This window comes from Mustela putorius, unplaced genomic scaffold (assembly GCF_011764305.1).
Source record: "Mustela putorius furo isolate JIRA1106 unplaced genomic scaffold, ASM1176430v1.1 tig00000095_pilon_pilon_pilon, whole genome shotgun sequence".
Taxonomy (NCBI): Eukaryota; Metazoa; Chordata; class Mammalia; order Carnivora; family Mustelidae; genus Mustela; species Mustela putorius.
In genome coordinates this window covers 38679576-38696195 of record NW_025421280.1, presented here as the reverse complement: position 1 = coordinate 38696195, position 16620 = coordinate 38679576, and the positions used below count along the sequence as shown (strand labels likewise).

The 16620-nt window shown below is 59.6% G+C and overlaps 1 protein-coding gene across 2 annotated transcripts in view; it reads left to right on the top strand.

Annotated features, from left to right (window-relative positions):
* ATCAY (ATCAY kinesin light chain interacting caytaxin) overlaps positions 1 to 16620 on the top strand; it is a 28407-nt gene that overhangs the window by 4188 nt on the left and 7599 nt on the right. For both annotated transcript variants that reach the window (XM_004771410.3, XM_004771409.3), the window contains exons 3-8: positions 8520 to 8578; positions 11234 to 11455; positions 12586 to 12771; positions 13074 to 13176; positions 14012 to 14143; positions 14443 to 14529. In XM_004771410.3, the coding sequence (XP_004771467.1) occupies positions 8520 to 8578; positions 11234 to 11455; positions 12586 to 12771; positions 13074 to 13176; positions 14012 to 14143; positions 14443 to 14529 (789 nt within the window). The remainder of the gene's footprint in view (positions 1 to 8519; positions 8579 to 11233; positions 11456 to 12585; positions 12772 to 13073; positions 13177 to 14011; positions 14144 to 14442; positions 14530 to 16620) is intronic.

The following is a 16620-nucleotide window of genomic DNA, read 5'->3' as shown; positions in this document are numbered from 1 at the left end:
GCCCCGCATCGGGCTCTCTGCTCATCGGGGAGCCTGCTTCCCTCTCTCTCTCTGCCTGCCTCTCTGCCTACTTATGATCTCTCTCTGTCAAATAAATCTTTAAAAAACAAAAACAAAAAAACCCTGCGGGCAGAGGCCCTCCCCAGGGAAAACCCACGTTCAGCCCCCCTCCTCTTCCATTTCCCCCACCACATCCACGCCCCTCCAGTTCTAGAAGCTCCTTCCCATTCCTTCCCGGTGCTGACTGTCAGACTTCGCACTGGCTGTTCCCTCTGCCTGGCGTGCCCTTCCCAGACACCATGCTTCCCTTGCTTCCTTCAGATCTCGGCGCACAAGCCTCCCTCTTGGAGGGGACCCCTTGGGGCCATTCATCACCCACTGGCTCCGTCCCTGAATGGTTTTCTTCCTAAACAGCAGCCCCCAAAGACATCCACATCCTAATCCCTGTGCCCTGCGAATGTTCCCCTGCACGGCAAAGTCACTCTGCAAACGTGATGAAGCTAAGGACCTCAAAATGGGGACATGACCCTGAGCTGTCCCCATGTCATCGCAAGGGTGCTTCCGGAAGCTCGAAGGGAGAGCCTGTTTTCAAACCTTTCCCAGATTCTCCCTTCAAGCTTCCAGAAGGATCCGGCCCTGCCCACACCTTGCCTTCAGCCCCGTGAAGCCGATTTCGGACTCCCTCCGGCCTCTGGAATCGTACGAGAATGAATGTGTGCTGCCGTAAGCCACTTAGTGCACACGGTGGTTCTTAGCCACAGGACGCTCGGCAAGTCTAATACCTTAAATACATCACATAATTATCTTGTTGGTAGTGTTTCCCCCACCAGACCCCCCACACACACACAGCCGGGGCGTTGGGTTGGATTGCCGATGTAGGCCAGCAAGAGGACAGACCCCGGCGCACGGTGGGCGCTCAGTAGCTATTGAGCAAGTGGGGGACGTACGGGCAGGAATAAGACACCGTGCGGGAAGGGAGCAGAGACACACGAGCCACCAGGCCTCGTGTCCCTCTGTTTGCTCCTCGGGGCGGCGTGGGGTAACGTGGTTGGCACAGGCTCCCTTATTCCGATGGCGGGACCCTCGGCCGGCCTCCGTCCTTCCGTAACAGTGCACCGCAGGGGCTGACGCCCAGGAGCTCGTGATGTAACCCTCCCTCCGGGAAGGACGAGCCCAAGAGATGCCCGCGCGCACCCTGCAAAAGCACATGGGACGAAGGTCTCCAGCTCCAGAAAATCCCAGCCGCTGAGGGGCCGAAGGCTTCCTTGTGCCTCAGTTTCCCTGTCTGTGAAGCGGGACGTTAATCCCTCGCTCGCAGAGCCGTTGGGGGACCTGGCTGAGGAGCGCGGCACGAGGTGGCAGGGGTGGGCTCTCCACGTGAGGCAGGCCACGGAGCGCACAGTCCCCCTCGGACGGGGCCTTCTCAGGGGGGCCTTGTTCATCCCGCTCCCTGCCCCTCCCCCCATGTAAGAGCCAGCCCCCCCCCCCAAGCCTTGCTAGAGGAATGGGGCAGCTGCGGATGTGAATTTCAAGTGAGTTTCTCCAGCTGCAGAGGGTCCCTCTCGGGCTTCAGTGGGCCAGTGTCTGCGGCACAGTGGCCCCGCTGTGCAGCCCGGGGCGGGAGCCAGTCCTCAGCCGGGGCATCTGCCTTCCTCGCTCTGCAAGACGGGAGCGCAGCTCCTTGCAGGGGCAGCCGGGTGCCCGACCACAGAAGCTCTTCTGTCTGGTGCCCGATAGCCCACAGTTCTGTTCCTTCCAGCTCAGTGATCCCTCCCCGGAGGCATCGTCCAGCTCAGGGTGGCTGAGGGCTGGCCCCGTGCCCACAGCCCCTCCTGCCACCATGACCTTGTATCATCTTTCTTCACCTCTGCCCCAGAGGGCAGCCCGGAGAGGATGTAGGGCGCTGCTTTGTATCTCCATTCTCTGTAAGGCTCAGCACCCACTGTGTGCCAGACCCTGGGCAAGACACTGGGGACACACGGCCAACAAGACAAGACAGCCTTGTGGGGCATTCAGTCTGGGGCAGAAGCACGCTTTTCCCTTGTGAACTTATAAACTTAAAAACCCAGTATAAAACTGAAGCTGGGTTCCTGGTAGCTGGGGGAATGCCTAGACCTGCGGGGCGGGGGTGTCTGACCAGGCTGGAGAGAGTAGAGAGGTGGGGGAGGGCCCTGGTCCTAAGCCGTGAAGGATGAAGAAGGCTAGGGGTAGGGGCTGAGCATTCGAAGCTCAGAGAGCAGTGTGTGCAAAGGCCCTGAGGCCAGTCGAAGCAGGTTGAGAGACAGACGGAAAGCTGAGGGGGCATCTTGGCCAGCATCTCACAGCTAAGGAGAGGCAGGGACAGGGGCGGACAGACGCCTGACTGGTGCCTCAGCCTGCCCGTCCCTCCACAAGCAAGTGGCCGTGGGTTTTGTTTGTAGTTTTTTATTCTGGTACAGTTCTAAACTTAGAATAAAAAATTGCAAGAATGGTGTAAGGCATAGCAGCGGACTCTTCCCCAGATTTGCCAATTAGAATTACACTCCCTTAGCTTTCTCCTTCCCTGCTGTGTCTCTCCCCTTTCTGCGTCTCTCTCTGTCTCTCCCTCCCTCCTTGGTCTCTGCCCCTCTCCTGTTTGTATCTCTCTGTCCCTGCCCGGGGCCATGCCAGAGCATCTCTGTCCCCCAGCCCAACACACACTCCCCCAGCCGTCCCAAACGTGTGTGGCCACTGTAGGTTCAGGGCACGAAGTGGTAGAGGGCTCGGAGCACCACTGCACCCTCCTCAGCTCTGCCCTTCTCTGTCCCGGGCTCCAGCCGAGCCGGCTCATGGCTTCTGGTCTCCTGCTTATGCCGACAAAACAGCGTTCCACTGACCATTACGCTCGCACCTTGCTGGAGGCAGGAAGTCAGGTCAGGGGGCCTGGCAGGGTTGGGCTCAGTGAGGGCTCTTTTCCGGGCTTGTAGACGGCTGCCCTCTGGCCGTGGCCTTTCCTCTGTGCTCGCTCCTGTGCAGAGAGATCACTCCTGTCGCTCCCCCTTCTTATGAAGCACAGCCTGACGGCATCAAGGCTCCCTTTGTGAGCTTCTTTAACCTGACTGCCTCTTAAAGGCCTGTCTCCAAATGAATCACATTGGGGTTTGGTCCTTCAGCAGGTGAATTTGGGTGTGGGGGCGGGGAACGGGATTTAGTCTGTAAGCTCCTCTTTGCAAAGACCCAGCCCGACTGCGGGGTGTGGGGTTGGGTGGGGGTGGGGCTGTGGTGCCCCCCAAGGCCTGGGGAGCCTCCCTGAGGCTGTGGTGTGGGGGGGGGGACTGGAGGGGGACGAAAGGACAGGAGTGTTGGACCTTACAGAGAAGGCACAATGGCACATCTGTCCGGACATCTAGAAACCACCAAAGTGGCCAACGAGTAACCTTTTAGACCTCTCTGGTTCCCTGGGCTGGGCTTTGGGGGTGTCGTGCTATGAGACCCCAACACTGTCAGCCCAGTCTCGAGCCTCGGAAAAGCCTCCCTCCACCCAGGAAGAGACTGTGTGTTTGCCGCGCACCAGAAACGACCTCGGGCCGGCAGAGAGGGAGGCTCGCCAGCCCCCGAGGGGAGACTGAGGCAGCAGTGCCCAAGCGTGATGCCCTCCAAGTCCTGGAGCACAGGCAGGGCGGGGGGCATGGTCAAAGTTCATCTCCAATTCCCTTGTCTCACACCGTGAAAATCCAAAGCCAGAGGCTGGAACGTGAGGGCGGACTTGAGCCAGGAGCCGCCTGTGAGGTCCGCACCGTTGAGCCGCTGAGACGCTCCAAATTGCTGGTGCTCCCGCTGGTCCTCCCCAGTACTCACAGATGTACCCTCGCCCAGTCTGTCCTTCCACCAGCTGCTTCTCTGAGGGCCGGGCCTGTGACTCCCCAAAGCAAGATAGGAAGAGGCACGGCACGTCCTGGCAGGAGGCTAACAGAGAAAGCAGGACGCAGCACTCTGGACAGAGGGGTGAGAGGTGCAAAGGCACTGGGGCATAGGAGGCCTTGGTGTGGTAGGGCATGCCGCCCCGGAGCCCAGCTAGGTGGCAGGAATGGGGTGGAGGGCTCCCAGATGTCGTGGGCTGGAGGGGTGCCGGTCAGAGATCTGGATTCCACGCCGCAGGCTGCATGGGACAACAGAGCTGGGTCCTAGAGGCTAGAAATCCAAAGTCAAGGTGTCACCAAGGCCCTGCTCCCTCTTAAAGGCCTCCTTTAAGGGGACGCTCCTCCCCGCCTCTCTCAGCTTCTGGGCGGCCTACAATCCTGGGCCTTCCCCGCAGTCTGGCTCGTCCTCACGTGGCCCCATCCCTGCGTCTGCGTCCAAATTCCCTGGTTCTCATCCACACGCCGCTCACTGGATTTAGGGCCCCGGTAATCCAGGATGACGTCTTCGTTCCATAATTACGTCTGGAGCGGGCCGCCCTCCGTCCCCTCCCCCCCTTATCCCCTCCCCCATGACCCCTCCCCCTCCCCCATCCTCCCCCCCCCAACCCCACTGGCCCCTTTCTGATCTGTTCCTTGTTCTCTCCAAGCTCATTCCCGCCTCAGAACCTCTGCCCCAAACGGAGTGTCCTTGTCCCGGGCTTCCGACGCTGCCAGCCTCCTGCTTTCGGTGGCAGGAGACCCGCCTTGTCGAGTGTAGTGTCTTTCCCTTGGAGTCCCAGGATGGGGGATGTCCGTCTACCGGGTGTCTTGACAGGAGCCCCTGGGTGGCCCATTGACTCTGTATTCCTGCAGTCTGGCTGGGGGGGGTCTGTCCTCGCCCTGGTCGGGATGGGGATGTAGCCTGGAGCCCCGACACCCAACATGCCTTTGTTCGCTGAGTGGAAAGGAAGGGCTAGTTCCGTTCCCATTTTACAGATGCAGAAAACCGGCTCCGCGGGAAGGGTGCCACCCACACGCGTCACCCTGGAAAGTGGCAGAGCGGGAGTGTGCTTCCAGGCTCACTCAGACACCCGCTCCGCCTCCCTGGGACCTCAGTTTCCCCGTCTGCACCAAGCAGCTAGATGCTTTCCCCACCTTCTGCTAGGTTGTGGCCGACATGTGATTTACGGTGGACCTGTCCAGGGCGGGGTGGCTGCATCATATCCTGATAGGAACCGGACAGCCCGGGCTGCAAAACTGTGCAGCTTCCCTCCGGCAGGGGGAGACGGGGGTGCGGGGGGGGGGGGGGAGGCAGGACAGGGGATTTTTCCCTGATGTCCGCACTGGGGTCGGTGCACGTGCGCCGAACGAGCACCAGAGGGCGGTAGAGAGCAACGACTGGCACCAGCTCCGCCCACAGGTTGTAACTCCTCCCCTCCCCCGGGGAGGGGCCGGGGAGGGGTGGGGCAGGTCAGAGGCCAGCCTCAGTTTCCTCCTCTGCGCAGTGGGCTCCTCCGTGCCTCCTAGGGGTGCTGTGAGGAGCGGGTGTGAACATCCCCAGACGGCCCGCCGCGGGCGCCCTGCCCGTGCGGTAAGTTCGATTCCAGCTCGCCCCGCACGGGAGTCGCAGCCCGAGCCCGCGGTGGGCGCCCGGCCGGCGGTGGACAGGCCCGTAGGGAGCCGGAACCACATGCCAGCACCCAGGGGAGCGGCCCGCAATCCCCTCCCGGCGCGTGGTTGCCACTCACAGACGGCAGGGCCATGGCTGAAAAAAGACAGAAATCCAAAATGTGTGTGGCTCGTCTCTGATCCGACAGCAAAGTAAAGTGTCTTCCAGGGCCGGGGGTGGGGGGCAGGACGAGACCTGCCGCGGGGCCTCCGCCGTCAGTGCGCCGTCTGGGGTAAGCTGGCAGGTGGCAGGTGTGTTTCTGGGCTCTGGGGCCCTGGGCTCCGTGGGTCACTCCCGTGGAGCTGCGGACCAGCCAGAGCGGCGGGGGGACTCGCGGCGGGCTTGTCTGCCTTGTTGGCCTCTTCTGACCTCATTCCAAGCTTGTTCTTCTTTTTTAAAATTTTATTTAATATTTGACAGAGAGAGAGAGAGAGAGCAGAAGCAGGGGGAGGGGCAGAGAGAGAAGCAGGTGCCCCGCTGAGCAGCAGTTGTGCGCACACAACTCAGTTGCCTTTGGTACATTTACGATGTTAAGCCGCTCTCACCTCTGTTGAGTTCCCGAACATTCCACCTCCCCAAAATGAAACCTCGTACCCCTTGGCAGCCACTTGTCACCCCCCAGCCCCCAGCTCCCACAAGCCTCCTTCCCGTCCCGTCCATGGAGGAGCCTGGTCTGGGCGTGTCACACGCATGGACTCACACCCCGCGTGGCCCCCTGTGTCTGGTTCCCTCCCTGTGCATCGTGGGCTCGGGGTCGGGTCCCAGGGCCGCATGTGGGGGCTCCTCGCTCCTGCTGGGCCCGGGTGACCTGCCCGCGCCTGGGGGACACACCGCGTGTATCTGTGCATCTGTCAGTGGACATTTGGGGTGCTTCCACGTTTTGGCTGCTGTGACTCCCGTCGCTGTGAACACTGGGGTGTGAGCCTTCGTGTGGATGCGTGTCGTCCCTTCCTGCGGGACTTCCCAGTGCGGCCGTGTGACCTGCGTGGGAGCAGAGCCAGGTCCCATGTGTCCCTTAGCCCCTAGACCCCCTGCACCTGGGGGGTAGTGTTTGCTCAAGGAACCCTAGATGTTTGAGGAGTGGGAGGAGAGGGAGAAGCAAACCAGCCCTGCACCCAGAGGAACAGGTTCTCAAAAGGGAAGGAACTCCCCTGCTGAGTGTCCCGGGTGAGGCAGCGCTTCCCCGGGCCAGCACGGCCTGCAGCTGGAGCCTCTGGGAGCCACTGGGCTTTGCAAAAGTCCTGCCTCCAACCCAGCCAGTATTTCCCAGGAGCAAAGGACCCACAGCGTCTGGGTCAAACTCCGGCAGCATGAGCTGTTGCTCCCCAAAGGGGTCCGGGTATCGACAGGGGAAAAAAAAAGGTCTTATTTTGGGGCACCTGCGTGGCTCAGTCGGGTGAGCGGCCGACTCTGCTTTCGGCTCAGGTCATGGTCTCAGGGAAGTGAGACTGAGCCCCCCCCCCCCCCCCCGCCGCGGGCTCCCTGCTCAGTGCAGGGTCTGCCTGTCCCTCACCTGTGCCCACGCCCCTGCTCGCTCTCTCTGTCTCTCTGTCAAATAAATAAATAAATAAAATCTTAAAAAAAGGTCTTATTTTGCAAATCCACACTCAGCCGAGGATTAAAGGGATACAAACGCATAGTTGGCGGCATTATTTAAAAAAGAAAAACACTTGCCCTTTTAGGGGTCTTAGATTTACAGGGACACCTGGGTGGCTCAGTCTAACTCGATCTTGGTTTAAATCATTGTCTCCGGGTTCAGAAGGTCGAGCCCGGTGCAGGCTCCACACGTAGCGGGCGCTCTGCTTCCCTCCCTCTGCCCCTCCCCCCACCCCATGTGTCTCTCTAAATAAATGAATAAATAAAGGGAAGAAGTTTTAGAATTACAGAAGAGTTGCAAAAATATTACAGAAAGTTTCCATATATTCTGTATTTGGCTTGTCCTGTGATTCACGTCTTGCCTTAGAAGGGTACCTGCCTCTGTTACAAGTAATAGACCCACATGGATGCGTTCTCAGTAAGCAAAGTCCACAATTTATTCCGATTTCCTCAGTTTCCCCCAGTGTCCCTTTTCCGTCTCAGGCTCCCACGTGACAGAGTCTTCACATCTCCTTGGGCTTCTCTGGGCTGGGACTGTTTCTCAGACTTCCCTGGTTTTTGGTGCCCCTTGGTGGTGGCACAGGGGACAGGGCAGGGTTTGGTAGGAAGCCCCTTCCCTGGATTTGTCTGGGGCTTTTCTCATGGTGAGACCCCGGGGGGGATAGGTTTGGGGAGGAAGATCCCCGAGTCAAGTGTCCTTCTCCTGACACCATCTTGGGGGACGGCTTGTCACCCAGACGTTGCTTCGGTCCCCTGGCTGAGGTGGGCAGTCAGGTGTCTCCCCTGCTTGGTCACTCATTACCCATTCGCATGCTGCCCCGCCTCCCCAGCCCCTGTTTCCAGGAAGGACTCCCTTGACATTCGTGGGACATCTGCACTGAAATTTTGTTTCGTCTCCCTATTTATTTATTCAGTCATTTATTTACATCTTCATGGACTCACGGACGCTCTATTTTATACCTCTGGCTTATAGTCCGATGCCCCGTGATGTATTCTGTCGCTCGAACCGTTCAGGCGCTGACCACGGCGAGCTCTTTTGGCTGACGGTCGTGTTTCCTCGACAGCTTTTTGCCACATTTAGTAGCCAAAATTCCTCGGAGACCCAACTCGGCAGGGTGCCCCCCGGAAAGCACTGCGTCTGTTCCAAAGAGACATTGTGACCCTGCATGAGACCCTCTTTCTTTCTGGGTTTTGGCTTTCTGCCTCCAAAAGGAGGACAGAACAGCCTGATGTCCACGAGACGACCTGAAGGGAGCCCTCCAGCTCTCCTGTGTTACGATCTTCCGGCTGACAACCAGGTGCATTCCGTCCCGGTGACTCCCCAGAACTAACCGAGTCTTTCGCGGTTTGCTCCCTGTGCTCCGGTGGCGGATGTCTGCGCTCGGCGGGGTCTGCAGGCCACTCCCAGAAGAGACAGGGATGGACCCTCTCGGCAGCCCCACGGAAGACACGTCCCGTAAGTGTCCCCTTAAGCATGCGGCAGCGGGCACGCTATTTCCAGATCTCGCTCTGCCTGAGGCTGAGACTATAGCCGGATCAGAGGCCATGCCTCCCAGGCAGAGTGTCTGGGAAGGGGGTTGTTCTGCTTGGAGGCCTGGAGGGAAAACAGCCACTGTGGGTGAGAGACGTGTGGGCCCGGTCACGAAGCTGGCACGTGGTGTTGCTGTGTGTCCTTGAGCTGGTTGCTCAGCCTCTCTGTGCCTCCGAGTGCTTATCTGTTAAATTCAGGTAGTGAGCTTCCTGAAGAAAGGGGCATGTAAGGATTTAATGAGTTGACATGTATAAAGTGCCCAGGGGGTACCCAGTACAGTCAGTCTTGGGAAGGCTCTGCTGCCCTAAGCACTCAGGAAGGCTCAGGGCTCTGCGGTTCCAGACCCCAGAATTCAGAGATAGGGGGTCCAGGGTAGCGAGAGGAGCTTCCCTGAACATGTGTTCTCCTCCGTGGCATCTGTTCAGAGTCTTACTGGAGGGCCCCCTTCTGCCTGCATCTCCCCTGTGTGGCTCACCACGGCGCCCAACTTTTCAGAGGAAAGACTGACCAGAGAGGGACAGCCACATCCCCAACAGCACACAGCACTAAGAGCCAGATCTGCCTATGAGCCAGAGACAGGGACCAACTTGTCCCAGTTTTCTGGGGCACCCGAGAGGACCAGTCCTCCTTCTAACCTGAGCACCAGGCTCTGCCTGCTGTTGTCACATCCCCAGATCTTGGGTTGATCCCCTTTCGACTCTGTCTCCTACTTCTGTACAGTGAGGGCTGCGTCGTAACGTACCCCCCTTCCTAGGTGTGGCTGGCTGAATAAGAGCCCCCAAAGATATCCAGATCCTAATCCTGGAATCTACGAATGTGCCCTCGCACGGCCAAAGGGACTTTGCTGGTGAGATTTATTTAGTACAGGAGATGGAGAGGACGTGCTGGTTAGATGTTCCCCCTGAGAGTCACTTTTTTCATGAGATTAACCCATCAATGAGTGAATGCTGAATAAAGCAGATTGCACCGTAATGTGGGTGGGCTGCATCTAATCAGTTGAGGGGTGTTAAGAGGTGGAAGACTCGGGTGTGGTTCATCTGGGGACAAAATCCCTCTTCAGCTGTGAACATGCGACACCCAACAGGTTCTCTACTTCCAGCATACGGTGATGGGACAGGTCAGGCATAAATAGCCTCATTCCAAAAAGGAGAAATGGGAAGAAAGAAAAGGATCATCCGTCCCAGCGAGTCCGAAGCTTGGCAGGATATACTTTGTTGGGCTTTTTTTTGTTTTTTTAAGTGCAAATTCTATTGGATTTTTTTTTTTAAGATTTTATTTATTTATTTGAAAGAGAGAGAGATCACAAGTAGGTGGAGAGTCAGGCAGAGAGAGAAGGGGAAGCAGGCTCCCTGCTGAGCAGAGAGCCCGATGCGGGGCTCGATCCCAGGACACTGAGATCATGACCCGAGCCGAAGGCAGCGGCTTAATCCACTGAGCCACCCAGGCGCCCCAAATTCTATTGGATTTTAAGGCTGGAGAACAACGCTCTTTGGCTCAGTGCTCTTTCCTGCAGGCCTGCCGGGGGCATCGCCACTGCCTAGCTTCCCTGCTGGGGGAGAGTGTTGTGTGGACACCCGCAGGCTCCCTGCCACCGTGCTGTGACCCGCAGCTCTACCCGCTCAGGGAGCAGGAGCCCCGTTTCCAGCGTAGGGCTGGAGAAATTGAAAGAAAAAAGAAAAGCGAGGAGCTCGTCCATTTACTTACGGAGCGCTGAATGTGGGCTCTCCCACGGGCTCCTTTGCTTCGTGCTCGCTGTCCACCAGTGAATCTGGGGGTGACTTCCCAAGGTCTCTGGGAAGGTAGACTCTTTCCCTCTAGCTGGCTTGGGGACTGCGGGTGGGGGGCCCTTTCCTCGAACAGAAGGTAACCTCCATCACCCCCGTGGGGCCAGCTCTTCGCAGCTCGCTGTGGGATCCGCTCTAACCCCTGGGAGGCAGCCAGCCAGGGTGGAGAGGGACGTCAGTTTTACAAGGAGACCAGAGTCCCAGCTAGGACTGTCCAGGAGAAAGCAGCTCAAACCATGAGGCACGCCCATCCTGACCAGCTCCGGAGAGATCTAGAAGGACCCGCCCCCTCCGGGCCTCAGTTTGCTCACCTGCTAAAGGGGGTCATAACAGAACTTGCCTCACATGGGTCCTGCCAAGTTGCAACCTGAGAGCACTTCGCAGAGGGCCTGGCCCACGTGGCGTGGTCCGTGTCGGTCATTAAAGAGGTGAACATCATGGGGAGGTAACAAGTAGCACGGGGGGCGTTCTCTGCTGCCGTATCCAGAGGCAACAGCGCTCGTGGATACTGGTGGGTCCAGAGCGGGGAAGGCTGCCCGGGGGGCTGGTCCGCAGCCGTCCACGTGACGCTGACCCGGCTCCACCCGCGTTGAGTCCCATCGGGCAGCCAGAGAGGCGACGTGTGTGCAGGGTAGAATGTTGCAGCCTTGAACCCTGCCTGCCCCCAAGGACGGCCTCTGACTTGTCACCATTCCACACGACGGGGCGGAGCTCTCGCCAGGTCAGGAGACGGGGAGGGGGACAAAGAAAGAAGAAGCCACAATGATTTCATCTCATTTTCCTGTTTTCCCAACAGCCCCTCCCAACACGTTGAACTTCAACGGAGCTCATCGGAAGCGGAAGACGCTGGTCGCCCCGGAGATCAACATCTCCCTGGACCAGAGCGAGGGCTCGCTGCTGTCCGACGACTTCCTGGACACCCCTGACGACCTGGACATCAACGTGGACGACATCGAGACCCCCGACGAGACTGACTCGCTGGAGTTTCTGGGGAATGGCAACGAGCTGGAGTGGGAAGGTGAGGCCCGGGCCGCTCCCTCCATGCCCTCGGGCTCGGCCGGGGACACCAACCCCGGCTCGCCGAGCAGTGCCCAGAGCGTGCGTCCCCTGCTGCGACACCCCACGCATTTCTCTGGTGGACTTGCGGGGTTTTCGTGGCTTTTGCGTGGTTCTCAAATGTGACCGAGGACCTTCAATTCGAGGACCGGGTCCAAAGTGAAGGGTTTCCCACCGGTGGCACAGGTGTGTGGGGGACAATTTGTGCAGGAGCAGGTCCCGACGGAGGGCCCGGGAGGGTAGCGGGGATGTGGCGGGAGAGGTGGCGTCTGGCTGGCAGGAAGACGGACGCTAGACAACACGTGCACGAGCTCCTTGCTGTTGGTTGCCGGTGCTAAGAGGGAAGTAGGGTGAGGGGTGCGGGGGTCTCGCCTGAGGGGCGGTCCTGCCCCAGGGGTCACGGGGCCCTGTCTGGGAATGTCTGGGGCTGTCACACTGGGAGTGCCCCGGCATTGAGTGGAGGGCCCAGGAGACCCGCTCAGCACCCAGGATGCCCCGAGTCTTCTGCAGTGCAAAGAGGAAGAAGAATTAGTGTTACCAGTTTGTTTATTTTAAAAAGATTTTATTTATTTATTTGATGGGGGCGGAGGCAGAGGGAGAAGCAGGCTCCCCGCTAAGCAGGGAGCCCGACACGGGGCTCGATCCCAGGACCTTGGGATCGTGACCCGAGCTGAAGGCAGACGCTTCACTGACGGAGCCCCCTGGGCGCCCCCGGTGTTACCTCTGGAATTCAGCCATGCCCAGCCTTGGGCTTCCCGCGCTGGGGGTTTCCATCACTGCTCCCACCTCCCTGCGCATTACGGGTGTTCAGAGGCTCTGAGTTCAAAACCAACAGAGTGTTCTGTGAAGCCAGCAAAGGGGGAGCCCCAGAGGGCTTCCTGGAGGAGGCAGCATTTGGGTTGAGCCATGGAGGGAGAGTAGGAGGGGCAAACGGACAAGCAGGGCCTCGGGGCAGGGAGAAGCACGTGGACTAGTGTCACGGGAGAAAGATGAGGGTCACGCGTCCACCGGCAGCAGGGGAGAGGGGACCAGGCAGGAGGACACAAGGCCTGGACTCAGGCATCCCTTATGCTCACCCTGGCCTCCTTCCAGATGACACCCCCGTGGCTGCCGCCAAGAACATGCCCGGGGACAGCGCAGACCTGTTTGGGGACGGTGCCGCGGAGGACGGCAGTGCCGCCAATGGGCGCCTGTGGAGGACGGTGATCATCGGAGAGCAGGAGCACCGAATCGACCTGCACATGATCCGGCCCTACATGAGGGTAGTGACCCACGGAGGTGAGAGCGCAGCCCTCGGGCTCCTCCCGGCTCCCTCCAGCCAACTGTGGGTCATCAGAGGCCCTCTGTGGACCTCAGTCTCTTTATCTGAGCCGCAGGGATGTTAAGTCTCTGGGGCGGGGACTCGGGGCAGGCAGGGACAGGCTGGGCGCACTCAGGGGTTTGCTGGCTCCCCCAACCAAGGTGCTGAGACTCGGAGCTGTACCCTCTGGGAAGGGGTCTGGCTGGCGAGGAGGTGGGGGCCTGGGCTAGAGCAGGGGCCAGCTCAGAGCGCCAGCCACTCCCTGGCCGCCTCTCCCCAGGGTACTACGGCGAAGGTCTCAACGCCATCATCGTGTTTGCCGCCTGCTTCCTCCCGGACAGCAGCTCCCCCGACTACCACTACATCATGGAGAACCTCTTCTTGTAAGTGGCCCCCGACCCCGCTCCGGCCCACGCCCACAGTTCCCTCAGCAGCTGGAATGGGCCATCATCACCCCCAGCCTCGGGGCCCAGCGCTTCCTACGGGAAGACAGAGTCCACGCTCCGCAGGCCCTGGGGGGAGGGCCCGTGGCTGCTCAGGCTACAGGGACAGCACCTGAGACCCAGGGAGGTTACGTCACCAGGCCAGGGACCCCCGGGTGAAATTGCGGGATGACAGACACCGACGCCAGCCATGGCAGGTCATAGAATGGACTCCATGATCAAGATCGCTTCTATGTGCCTTCTTAGGAAGATTCCCTTCTTACCCAGTGGGGCTGGGGTGCCGGCTGGTTCAGAGGATGACCAGTCAGAGCAGGAAGAGGCCCCCCAAACCAGGGAGCCCACCCCCCACCCCACCCCACCCCACCCCACCTGGCTTACAGGTGGGGAAGTAGACGCTGAGCCAGAGGAAAGGATTTTTCTAAAATCCCTCAGGGAGGGTGGAGGCAGGGACAGGCCTGAGACCCCTCACATCTGTGCACTGGGCTGTCCAGTGGGGGGTGCGCGTTCCCTGGGCTGTACCCAGGACTGTGAGACCCCTCCCCACTGTCCGGATTCCCGGAGATCCTGATGAGCTCATGCCTGTAAAACACGTGGTGCCTAATAAGTGTGCCATAGGATAGAGACTGGTTCTATGCGCTATGGTTCTGGACACTGACACTGATGTTGGGGGCAGGGTCTAGGATGGCCAGGTGCATGCAAGCATGTGCCCCAGGGGTTGCGTTGCGCGGGGCGGGGGCTCCCTAACTCTGCCCCCCCCCACGCCCCCCGTGAGCAGGTACGTCATCAGCAGCCTGGAGCTGCTGGTGGCCGAAGATTACATGATCGTCTACCTGAACGGCGCCACGCCCCGCCGCAGGATGCCTGGCATCGGCTGGCTGAAGAAGTGTTACCAGATGATCGACAGGAGGTGCGTGCGCGCCGGGCTGCGGGGCGCCCCGGGGTCCCCTGGGAGGCGGCCCGGTCCTCACCCCGCCTGCTGAGGACCACAGCGGGCGGTCGGAACCGGGGCGCCCCGGGAGATGGTTCGGGAATGGGAGGCTGCTCGGGGACTAAACGTCAGGGCGGCCGTCCACAGGCGGCGCAGGGCCCAGCCTCACAGCCCGCGACCCCCTACCGGGAAACCCGACCCTGCAGTCAGCAGGGAGCACCCGGGAGGCGGCACCTGTTAGCTCCGCCCTCCCCGGGGCCTTTCCTCTGCCCCCCCAGATTGCGGAAAAACCTGAAGTCGCTCATCATCGTGCACCCGTCCTGGTTCATCCGCACCGTGCTGGCCATCTCCCGCCCCTTCATCAGGTAACCGCTGCCCCCGCGCCAGACCCTCCGGGTCGTGCGCGTCCTCTGTTGTCATCTGTGTTGGGCAGCTGCTCTGCGCCGACTGTGTGTTATTGCTTTTTTGTTTCAAGATTTTATTTATCAGAAAGCGCGTGCGCATGCGCACAAGCAAGGGGAGCATCAGGCAGAGGGAAGGAGAAGCGGGCTCCGCGCTGAGCCTGCACCCCCCCCCCCGCCCCATCCGGACCCTGGGAATAGGACCTGGCGCTTTAACCGCCTGAGCCACCCAGGCGCCCCTGTGCTGTTGCTGTAAACCGTTTCCAGTCCCACGTGTTGTTATTAAGGGAGGAACACAGGAAAAACACTAGCAGGCAGCCCTCCCCCTAGTAAGTGCTGGAAACCTCTCCACGTTTACAACCACCCCCTGAGGGGCTGATGCTGTTGCGATCCCATGGGACCTGGGGCTCAGAGGGGTCACGGGACCCAGCCAGGGTCGTGCAGCCAGGTCGCTAGCCCACCCCAGCCGCCCAGAAGTGAGTCCCTCTCCGTCCACCCCAGCGTCTGCGCGGGGACCCTGAGGACGCCAGGAGGGTCTGAGCCCCTCCCGACAATAATGTCACCAGCGGGCTGTGCTGGGTGGCCCTCGAGAGCACCTCGGCTGTGACGATTCCCTGCAAGGACTCGCAGAACGCAGAGCTGTTACCGTTTGCCACCGAGACAGGACACAGAGGGAAGGTGACCAAGGACAAAGGTGTCCGCTCCCGCCGGCGGGTAGCCAAAGCCCTCGATCGTCCCCGGGATGATGTGTGGCGATAAGAGAGGAAGGACCTTGCTCTCCTAGGTTTTCACCAGGGTTTAGCCCCCTGCCCCACCGTGGATCATGGAGTCTCCGTTCCTTCTTTGCAGTGGGTGGGGCTTGAGCGCCCCAACCTGCCGGTTAACCCTTTATTGCACCAAGTAAAACCCCCGATGTGCACGTCCAGTAAAACAAAATCAGTCGTGTGAAACGCCCCCAGTCAATCGCATAAACCCGATATTTAACTTACCATGATTCAAAGCATTGAATCGAATCGAGATCCTTCAAGGAGCGCCCGGCTGGCGTGAGCAGTGGAGCACGGGTCCAGCTCTCGACCTCACGGTTGTGAGTTCGAGCCCCACCTGGGGCGTAGAGATCACTTAGGTAAATAAACCTAAAAAAAAAGAAGACCCTTCACATCCATTCCCAGGCAGTGACATGGGATGAGCTTGAGGGAGGGTCCACCCTCGGGGAGCGTCTCCCTCTCAGCGTAAACACTTTGCCCCTCGCCCCGGTGTGGAGTTCTGCCTTCTGGGGGTCCCCCCGCCCCCACCCGTGAGACAGGAGGCTGGCCCCACAGGCCGACAGAGCCTTGTCACCACGGGGATTCGGACATCCGTGTCCGAGCACAGGCATGGTGGTGCGTGTCACCAGGTGGCCGCAGCCGGACTTTCCGCCCTATTCCTAGCCCGGCGCTTGGAGCAGCAGGTGCGGGCTCTGCACACCCTAAATCCCTTACTCACAAATCAGCTCGGTCCACCCTCTGAGCCCGCTGCGCCGGGCAGTGTGGACGCGATTCTTGCCTGTCTGAGGCTCAGTCCCTGCCCGCGGGCCCTTCTTGTGACAACAGGAGAGAGACCCCGGGCTCCAAAAATAACCGGGTTGGTTTCTCTTTTTATTAAAAAGTGTTTAGAACTGCACGAAAGCAGTTGCTGCTGCTCACCCCGCCACACACGGCCGCGTGGTGACTCTCCATGGGGAACGTCCGTCGCGCCTAATCAGTCACCAGCGGCCTTCTGCTGAGCAATGGCTTGCTTTTCCCCTGACGGACACCGTGAACGGTGTAATTCATCACGTGTCTCCCTTCGCATCGGCCGCGGGAAAGCCGAGCCAAAGTTTTATCTCATCCCTACAAATAGATAGGAAGCGCCATAGCACACATCAGTAGATGCTGGGCTTACGTTTATTTTTATACTGTTGCTCGATGATTTTTATTTTCTGTAGGGCTGTATTCTCCAGGTCTTCTTAGAGAAATTGTTTGACCTTGAAAAAAAAAAGCATATACTGCATCGTACCAAACTTGGGTTTAATTAAAT